The sequence below is a fragment of the Ostrinia nubilalis genome, chromosome 12 (genome assembly GCF_963855985.1).
Source record: "Ostrinia nubilalis chromosome 12, ilOstNubi1.1, whole genome shotgun sequence".
NCBI classification, from domain to species: domain Eukaryota; kingdom Metazoa; phylum Arthropoda; class Insecta; order Lepidoptera; family Crambidae; genus Ostrinia; species Ostrinia nubilalis.
The window spans coordinates 11,138,602-11,149,537 of NC_087099.1; the positions used below are offsets into that span (position 1 = coordinate 11,138,602).

Sequence of the window (10,936 nt, forward strand, 5' to 3'; positions counted from 1 at the left end):
ATTTTTTATCTAATCAAAATAATAATGTTACCTACATTTCTAAAATTTACATTTAATACGATAGAAATTAATTTAACTTAACAAAAGTGCAAGACACTGGTAATGCTAAAAACTACGAAAAATATCATTCCAGTAATTTGCTTCATTCTTGGGGTTATTGACCTCAGCGTGCCCCGCCGTTAAAATTACGGCTGGATGTACACGAAGTTACCGGGAAAAACATCTTGGCACTCAATTACTCAAATAACTACAATAAATATTATAATGCATCTGCCAAGTATTTAAAACATAATTTAGCATAGTGGAGACTGGAGAGATTACATTGACACAGCACATCATGTACCCTGCAATCAAATGATTTGTTTCGATGCCTCAACCACTGGTCAACCTCAACCGCAATCGCGCATCGTGTAACAGCCATCGGAAATTGGTCCCAGTTACAGTTACTTTTACATTTAAATACCCTGGAATTGCTCGCTGCACTCTATGATCTTGAAACATTTGCATCTCACCTACTTATTAAGAATAGACAATACAACGGTTATTGCCTAATAAAAAAAGGGGTAGTATACAGCACACTTTAAATAATACTGTTCGAGAGTTATGGAATTGGTGTGGTTGGGTGTGAAAACGCGGTCACAGATTTCGAATCTCGTCAATCAAATATAGACACGTACTATGAATTTAGCAGACTACGCATTTACAGAAATTACATTACCTTTTGGTATTCCAGAATTCGTCTTATTTGCAAGTACATTTACTATTCAAAATCACCAATGTTCTACGAATGCATCTTGGGAGTTAGACCATATTTCCGAAGTTATTGATACTTTCACATTTAATGTAACTTTCTAAAGTTTTATACAAAAAAAAAAAAAAAAGAATGGCGCTAAGGGCATTGTAGTAGTACCATTCTGACCTACTACTACCGTGTTTTAACCTACTACCGTGGTACCTATTGTGGTCAAAGCTCCTCGTTTCAAAAGTCATACGTTTCGAACCTAACAAAAATCTGTTGTGTTCGCCCTTCAGAGTTGATCATCCTCTCCATGCGGATTTAACCCTGATGGTCGGCAACTTATCAGGCAATCGCAGTTGAGGCGAGGCGCACCTACTAATTCTCTGGATATGTTAATGACATCTTTCTCACATAGTACATACTAATATTATACAATATACTTCAGGTCTAAAATCATGGTTGTAATTCCAATTCAGCTCATTTATTGGAATACTCAACGGACAAATTAAATTATTCGTGTTAGTTACAGTACAGTACTCTCAATGGTTACCGTTTGACTTTATCTATACTGTTATATCAGGATATTACTACTAATGACTGTATTAAACGTTTTCTCAAAAGCGTGTTTCGCCTCAGACCGCCTAAATATGACACTACTTGGTATTAAATTATCATTTCCCTGAAAAAATTTACAGTTACCTCTTCTAGTTCTGGTTTCTGTACAGATAATGAATACTCCGAGTTTATCTAATAATATTACTAATAATATTTTATTGTATCCAGACTAAATATAAATTAAAGTAGGTAGATGAAATTGATGAAAACATTAAAACCGGACTCGATTAATTTTATCAACCATTTATTATTGTACCTATATATTACCGTACATTATGGACAACCTTGTACTATGCCCAGCCTCAACACTTAAATCTTACATTGACAGGACTATTGGTATACGCACAGATGATAATCTTTTTGTCAGTTACGAAAAACCACTTAAAAAGTGGTAACTCAGTGGAACTTCAAATTTGATAATATCGATTTTTATAGCGCTCATAATACCCACCATACGGGCTACGTCTGCGTCCACCGGGCTGGCGTTAATTTATTAATAATAATTTAAAATTTGTAAGTCATTCGTAAGGCTTGCAAGCTGGTGGACCGAATCTTGTCAAGTAGGCATTTCTTAAATATTAGACTAGAAACTTACTTAATTTAACTTTTTGTGTGATTGTGATTTTGTTAACTGTTCGTTTCAAAACTATCATTAATTATTACGAAAGTAAACAATGTTTTGTTTATTTACTAAAATACCTTGAACAAGTTAATAGTTTCTACGGTTGTAATTTTTTCGATGCTCTAAACATCTGCATGTAAAACATAATCATCTTCGGGAGAGATACGAAGTATAATTAAGAATCAAACGAACTTACCTGTGATGTTTGATATCTAATTATACGAGTGTCTTGACCGAAGATGATTACGTTTTACATGCAGCAGTACCTGGGATGATGCCGTCCTTATCACACTTTTAGAGAATATTTATTTAAAAATATAAGTTTTAAATATAATAAAGTACGTGTTTTGACTCCTCAGCACCGTAGTACATTCCGCGGTCCGCCATATTTCTTGTCATTATTTTAGAGCAATTTTTTTCGATCGGTTAAGGGTAATTATTCTCGGGTGAGGTGGGACTGTAATCATCTTCGGTCAAGACACTCGTATAATTAGATATCAAACATCACAGGTAAGTTCGTTTGATTCTTAATTATACTTCGTATCTCTCCCGAAGATGATTACGTTTTACATGCAGATGTTTAGAGCATCGAAAAAATTACAACCGTAGAAACTATTAACTTGTTCAAGGTATTTTAGTAAATAAACAAAACGTTGTTTACTTTCGTAATAATTAATGATGGTTTTGAAACGAACAGTTAGCAAAATCGCAATCACACAAAAAGTTAAATTAAGTAAGTTTCTAGTCTAATATTTAAGAAATGCCTACTTGACAAGATTCAGTCCACCAGCTTGCAAGCCTAACGAATGACTTACAAATTTTAAATTATTTATTATTATTATTAAATTAACGCCAGCCCGGTGGGCGCAGACGTAGCCCGAATGGCGGGTATTATGAGCGCTATAAAAATCGCTATTATCAAATCTGAATTTCCACTGAGTTACCACTTTTTAAGTGGTTTTTGGTAACTGACAAAAAGATTTCATCTGTGCGTATACCAATAGTTCTGTCAATGTAAGATTTAAGTGTTGAGGCTGGGCATAGAACAAGGTTTTCCATAATGAACGGTAATATATAGGTACAATAATAAATGGTTGATAAAATTAATCGAGTCCGGTTTTAATGTTTTCATCAATTTCATCTACCTACTTTAATTTATATTTAGTCTGGATACAATGAAATATTATTAGTAATATTATTAGATAAACTCGGAGTATTCATTATCTGTGCAGAAACCAGAACTAGAAGAGTTATACACTTAACTGTATTTTTTTTCAGGGAAATGATAATTTAATACCAAGTAGTGTCATATTTAGGAGTCATATTTAGGCGGTCTGAGGCGAAACACGCTTTTGAAAAAACTTTTGATACAGTCATTAGTAGTAATATCCTGATATAACAGTATAGATAAAGTCAAACGGTAACGATTGAGAGTACTGTACTGTAACTAAATTTGTCCGTTGAGTATTCCAATAAATGAGCTGAATTTGAATTACAACCATGATTTTAGACCTGAAGTATATTGTATAAAATTAATATGTACTATGTGAGAAAGATGTCATTAACATATCCAGAGAATTAGTAGGTGCGTCCCGCCTCAACAGCGATTGCCTGATAAGTTGCCGACCATCAGGGTTAAATCCGCATGGAGAGGATGATCAACTCTGAAGGGCGAACACAACAGATTTTTGTTAGGTTCGAAACGTATGACTTTTGAAACAAGGAGCTTTGACCACAATAGGTACCACGGTAGTAGGTCAGAATGGTACTACTACTATGCTCTTAGCGCCATTCTTTTGTGTTTTGTATAAAACTTTAGGGAGTTACATTAAATGTGAAAGTATCAATTACTTCGGAAATAGGGTTTAACTCCCAAGATGCATTCGTAGAACATTGGTGATTTTGACTAGTAAATGTATTTGCAAATAAGACGAATTCTGGAATACCAAAAGGTAATGTAATTTCTGTAAATGCGTAGTCTGCTAAAATCATAGTAACTACGTGTCTATATTTGATTGACGAGATTCGAAATCTGTGACCACTTTTTCACACCCAACCACACCAATTCCATAACTCTCGAGCAATATTATTTAAATTTGTGTGCTGTATACTACCCCTTTTCTTTATTAGGCAATAACCGTTGTATTGTCTATTCTTAATAAGTAGGTGAGATGCAAATGTTTCAAGATCATAGATTGCAGCGAGCAATTCCAGGGTATTTCAATGTAAAAGTAACTGTAACTGGGACCAATTACCGATGGCTGTTACACGTTGCGCGATTGCGGTTGAGGTTGACCAGTGGTTGAAGGATCGAAACAAATCATTTGATTGCAGGGTACATGATGTGCTGTGTCAATGTAATCTCTCCAGTCTCCACTATGCTAAATTATGTTTTAAATACTTGGCAGACTTGTTTATTGTAGTTATTTGAGTAATTGAGTGCCAAGATATTTTTTCCGGTAACTTCGTGTACATCCAGCCGTAATTTTAACGGCGGGGCAGGCTGAGGTCAATAACCCCAAGAATGAAGCAAATTACTCGAATGATATTTTTTGTAGTTTTTAGCATTACTAGTGTCTTGCACTTTTGTTAAGTTAAATTCATTTCTATCGTATTAAATGTAAATTTTAGAAATGTAGGTAACATTATTATTTTGATTGGATAAAAATTATTTTGTCCTCCTACCCTAGTTGCTCTTATAAATCTCCCGTTGTTTGTATATTATTCCAGCATTCTGACCGTTCCAATACATACAAATTGGTACAGGTATTGGTACAGATAGATGGTCGAGTGATCGCAAAGAGTGTAAAACTGGTTTTAATAATTTTGTAAAGACAAAAGGCACCGTGCGGATGTAAGACAAAAACGATCGATCACGAAGAAATTCAAACAATTGAATATTAAAGTGCTTGGAGTTCCATGACAAACGAAGCCAAATTCATTCATTTTCAGCAATTGGTAATAAAAGATAGGAGTCTTTCAAATCTAAGGTTTTCACATAATAAAATATATTGTTATCTAATTAATAATGTAAAGTCAGTGGTAGTATTGCATTTTAAAATAGTTAATATTAATGAATTTATTTAATTCATTTAAATTTAGAATAAATCTATGTCTACAATTTGGCTTTTGTACAGTTGTCGAATATACCTACTACTCCCCTCAGGTGTAGTATGTGACCTACATTGGGGTAGGTATTCCAACTTGGCATGGTTAAGTATAAAATGGAATTTTATAACCCTGATCCAGGACAAAATAGTAGTGTCATTTAATTTTGTTATGTTAGGTAAGCCATTTATTTTAGTAGCATTTAAGTCTACCAGCTACTAGCACCTTGGTGCCTATCTGCTGAAGAAAATTATCGTCTCCGATTCGGTTGATGATAGTTGGGTCTCGGGTTAACCGGAGACGGCCCCGCGGCGCAGGCGGCGGCTGCTGGGCTGGCCGGGCTTCACTCGCTGCTCAGCGGCTGCCGCTCACAATGTCCCCCTTGCGTTTAAAGTCTGATGCTGGGCTGGTATTACTGAATTATGTTAGTCATATAATATGATTTCGAGTGGTCTAATAAATCTGAACCAAACAAGAGATTCGTTTTGATTTCTTTTATGATATCTCTTTTTTTTTTTTTTTTTTGCTTGCTAATGGAATTTGTGATAGCGTATCTTCTTGACTGTGATTCTCTAATGAGTGTCACAAAGTAACCGCCAGCATCGCTCAAGGTTTTCATAATTCCTTACGGAATATTATTCCATTTGTGACATAGCTAGGTCATCAAATCATATTGAAGGCTCGGTGAAATCAGTTGCAATAAGGACGCGTACAGCAAACAGAATCAGAATCAGATGTTCAGTTGTATTGCTGCCTTTGTTGAAGTAATTATTATGCGCAATTTTTAGCAAGTAAATAATGTTTCATCAAGTCTTTTTTATTTGTAGGTAGGTAATCCATTAATCAATATTTTCCAACCTGTTGCCAGATCCTTGTGAAAGTCTTTGAAAGGCTTTGTCTTGAAAAATTCCCGGTATTTTCGTCTGATGTAGGTAATTATTGTATGCTCTTTTAGTGATACTTAGTCTTCACAATAAAGATTTTTGTATTTGATAGGGATAGACAAATTATAAATACCCCATGTATATAGTATATTATTATATTTATAATTATTTTATACTATTTTACGACGTGTTGATACGTCTACCCACGTTATAAGATAATACTATTTTAAGACGTGTTGATACGTCTACCCACGTTATAAGATAATACGTTAGGAAAATAATCAAAGCAAAATGCAATCAGTTTAAAAATGTCTTATCCACACACGATATACGCCGGGATAATTATTACGCTCAAAGGCAATAAAGCATCCACACACGGTATACGTCGGGATGTTTATGTATTTTGTATATCACGATTTTTGTACGTGTAGTTTAGTATCTATCGTATACACGATATACGCCGGGATAAGCAATAAAGCATCCACACACGATTTACGTCGGGATGTTTATGTAAGTATTTTGTATAACACGATTTTTGTACGTGTAGTTTAGTATCCACACACGATATACGTCGGGATAAGCAATAAAGCATCCACACACGATTTACGTCGGGATGTTATGTATTTTGTATAACACGATTTTTGAACATGTAGTTTAGTATCCACACACGATATACGCCGGGATAAGGAATAAAGCATCCACACACGATTTACGTCGGGATGTTTATGTATTTTATATAACACGATTTTTGTACGTGTAGTTTAGTATCCACACACGATTAAGTCGGGACACAAAGTGTTACCACAGAGGGTAGTTAAAAATATTCATTTTTAATACAAAAAATAGAAATTATTCACATTATTTCATAACAATTTCAAAATACACGATTCACAACTTACCAGAATGTTTTAAATATGTATGTATGTATGACGTCTGCAAATCTGCAGTGAATGCACGATGGAGACAACGATGTTTTTTCTGGTTCATCATCATCAGATAAAACTATAATTTGTCGTTGTCTATGTACATACGAGGTTTCTTAACAAAGTTTTCACCATATCACTATTATCACTATTATCACCATTACTTGATCGTTTCCTTTTACCCATTTTCACGCTAAGTTATTTTTCTTGAAAAAGTACGTGTGAGTCGGACGAACACCAACACAAGTAATGACAAGAAATATGGCGGACCGCGGAATGTACTACGGTGCTGAGGAGTCAAAACACGTACTTTATTATATTTAAAACTTATATTTTTAAATAAATATTCTCTAAAAGTGTGATAAGGACGGCATCATCCCAGGTACTGCTGCATGTAAAACGTAATCATCTTCGGGAGAGATACGAAGTATAATCACAGAATACATAATAGTAGCAACAGAAATTGCACTCCTTTGTGTAGGATCAGATGCCGACATTTTAACGGTAATAATAATAATGCAAAATATCCAACGCACATGGTGCATTCGAAATCGCACCTTACTACTACGCTCACAAGAGCGCATTTTTTTGTGTTTAGAATTGATATACGTCACCGCTCAAGCGTCAGGGTTGTATGAGCAAAGTAAAATAAATAAAAACTTAATTTTAAGAAGCATTTATTGTATTTACGATTAGAAAACTTTAATTTAGTGGAGTTTGTATAATCGTACCATCTCTAAAGTACCTATTAATAAACTTCAGTTTTGCGATAATTCGAAATTAAACAAACAGTTTTAAAAGGTGTAGTGTCGGAAAATAGACACGGTGAAGTAAAGTTAATGTTTTTATTAGCTAAAATAATTTTTTTGCTATAGTTTTTTGTCATAAGTATTTCAAAATAATTTATTATTTAAAAAGTGTAGTTTTTTTTAATTATTTAAATCACTACAGTTAATTATTATTCCTAAATATTACAATTTTTCATTAAAGAAGAATAACAGTGCTGTTGGAACAATAAACCTTGATTGCGACGATGATCGACCGAGCGTGTATAGAAATACGCGTGTGCAAACAGGCGCGTGGCGGCCCGGACTGATTTGCAACTTGAAGTTGTCGCGCGCTGTAGGTAATTATCTCGGCCGGCATAGGCGAGTGACGGAGGCCTGGTATAATTAAGAATCAAACGAACTTACCTGTGATGTTTGATATCTAATTATACGAGTGTCTTGACCGAAGATGATTACAGTCCCACCTCACCCGAGAATAATTACCCTTAACCGATCGAAAAAAATTGCTCTAAAATAATGACAAGAAATATTCCGGACCGCGGAATGTACTACGGTGCTGAGGAGTCAAAACACGTACTTTATTATATTTAAAACTTATATTTTTAAATAAATATTCTCTAAAAGTGTGATAAGGACGGCATCATCCCAGGTACTGCTGCATGTAAAACATAATCATCTTCGGTCAAGACACTCGTATAATTAGATATCAAACATCACAGGTAAGTTCGTTTGATTCTTAATTATATTTATGTATAAAAAGAATAATACATTACCAGTAAGGGAGGTATTTATCCCACCTACCACGGCAAGCGCCTTAGCTTATTTACAATCGCCCAATCATAAAGCCACAAGACAAGCTTTTTTGCTCGTGAGAACGTATTATCATTTTTTTAATCTTTTACAATATTGTTTTCATGAAAACACATTGTTGAAAACATAAACAAAGCTATTGTATCGCCACTTAGAAGGGATTATGGAAAATACAATGCTTACCTACTGGCAAATGGAGGCGCACCTAAAGAGATAAGAGACTATACCATTTTTGACTAACTTGTTATCAGCTTGGTAACTATTATTCTAAGGACAATAGAAAAACAAGTTTAGCACGAGCTACCAAAAAATGCAGCAAGACTTTTTATCGACTTTTTTATGTTGTGTAACTTTTGCACCTATACATAGAAAATACTTTAAATAAATAAATAAATATCCTTGGACATTTTACACTGCGCTTCTAGTCCCAAACTAAGCAAAGCTTGTACTATGGGTACTAGACAACGGATATAAACAAACATACTTAAATACTTTTTTTTGTAAATACATACTTAATTATGCATAGAAAACACCCAGTCTTATACAAACAAATATATTCATAATGTTTGTACTGTGCGGGAATCGAACCCGCTACAAATTTTCAATAAGTAAAAGTTATAAGTTCAAAATCATTGTATCAATCAATGTGTTTTGTTTTTGAAATGAATAAATGAAATGAAATGAAATTTCACCTATTATAAAAATCGAGTAAGTAGATGCTTAGAATAAAAAAAAAATATTTTTTTGCTTTTCCATTTTCTTTTCATTGAAAATAAGATGTTTTGAAGCTTTTGAATGCGTGTGGGTATTTTACGGTGTAGGTACCTTATTTATTTGGTGTGTGACTTGTTTCTATTTTGTATTTGAAGTTTTAAATGAAACAATAAAGTTACATCATACATGAATTTATTGCAATCAAGTATAATGTACATTGTACATTGTAGATACGTACGCATCGCGCAGTATCCTACTAGGACTCATCTATCTGTCTAACAATAACACTTAATTATAAAAGCAATACATAAACACTTAATTTTTAAACGATATAAAACTAACTAACCTAAGAATGTACAGTATTTACAACTATTTACAATATAAACGACACACCAGAATTAATAAATAGAAATACACATAAAACACAGACAAATATTAAAAAAATACCTTAAAATTTACTATGTACATCAAACAATCTTTGCAAAGATTGCTTGGGATCAATTGGTTCCGTTTGCCAATCATACTGCAGGCAACTCGAACTATTTGACGCGCCAACCTCTGGTGGAGAGATCGGCTCGTAAAAGTCCGAGTCGCTGTCGGTAAGGTCGACAAACGGCACAGGCTTTTGAGACTCGGACAAGGTGGACAAGTCCAGATCTTTTGGCAGGCACTTGTCGATCGCGCTGACCAGCTCGCTTATTGCCAGCTGGTCAAGTGTTACCATCCCATCTTCGCCCGCACGTCCCATGAGCCACTCCGTGTGGGCGAAGATGTTGTCTTTTGGAGCTGGTTCCAATGCCACCTCCTCCGTTTCTTTCTTGAAACGTAGGCGGCGGTTTTGGAACCAGACCTTAATAGCCTGCTCATTGACCCCCAGCCGCTGCTCCAGCGCGCACCGCTCCTCCTTGGTCACGAACTGCTGCGCCTGGAACAGCTGTTCCAGCGCCATGGCCTGCTCGGTGGAGAACGCGGTGCGTTTGCGTTTGCGAGTCACCAGAGGCTTAAGACCATCTGCCGAAGGAACAACTGAAAAGAATATTAAAATCAGTTTAGTTGGTTATTTGTACACAAGTGTTGCGAAACAATCAATCACACTTTTATGCAAAAAAAAAGTAAAACACTTTTATTTTGAAACTTACATGTAATTTGGGCGACATGCTGCTTTGGAGGCAAAGCAGGCCCCAAACCTGGCGCCGCCGATGGCGCAGAGAAGTCTGGAGTCTGAAACAACACAAATTATAAATCAGTATTTTATCCTAGATTTTTGAAATAATTCAAATTCAAATCATATTAACTAATATGAAAAAGGTGGCTGTAAAAAATCTTCTTACATTGGCGGCCGTTGATAAATTATTGAAGAGATCCCAGTCGGCGTGAGTGGCGCCCTCGTGGAACAGGTTCGGACAAGGAGGCTGGGCCTGTGGAAAACAAAATTTATAAGTAACAGAGTTTCTATGCAACATTAAATGGTATAAAAGTGTAATAACAACAAAAACCTTACATTAGAAATGGTATTGGAAGGGCTTGCATTTTCAGCAGCATAGCCGGGAGTAAATTGCGGAGCGCTCACGTTCTGTAAATAAAACAAAAAATCATTAAAAAAATGAAACACAATTTTCAATCACGCCATGATTATTGCAAACTTGTAACAAATATTTTATTATATAAAATAAAGAACATACCTGGTACTGCTGTTCTATATCCGCTAGCAACTCATCTACTGAGCATGACAT

The 10,936-nt window shown here is 34.9% G+C and overlaps 1 protein-coding gene across 1 annotated transcript; it reads right to left on the minus strand.

The window, feature by feature from the left end:
- Positions 1 to 9,651: 9,651 nt before the first annotated feature.
- Positions 9,652 to 10,936, minus strand: LOC135076688 (homeobox protein MSX-2-like). The gene is made up of 5 exons (XM_063971108.1): positions 10,886 to 10,936; positions 10,705 to 10,776; positions 10,535 to 10,621; positions 10,343 to 10,424; positions 9,652 to 10,229 (listed from the first exon to the last, which is right to left on the minus strand). Exons 1-5 carry the CDS (start codon positions 10,934 to 10,936, stop codon positions 9,652 to 9,654), a joined length of 870 nt encoding a protein of 289 aa, XP_063827178.1.

Bases quoted from the DNA above. Each gene is read 5' to 3' on its own strand.
- LOC135076688 (XM_063971108.1), bottom strand. From the start codon at position 10,936: ATGTCATGCTCAGTAGATGAGTTGCTAGCGGATATAGAACAGCAGTAC. The intron at 10,777-10,885 runs GTATGTTCTTTA...TTTTATTTACAG, and splicing joins ATATAGAACAGCAGTACCAG to AACGTGAGCGCTCCGCAATT. The intron at 10,230-10,342 runs GTAAGTTTCAAA...TATTCTTTTCAG, and splicing joins GCATGTCGCCCAAATTACAT to TTGTTCCTTCGGCAGATGGT.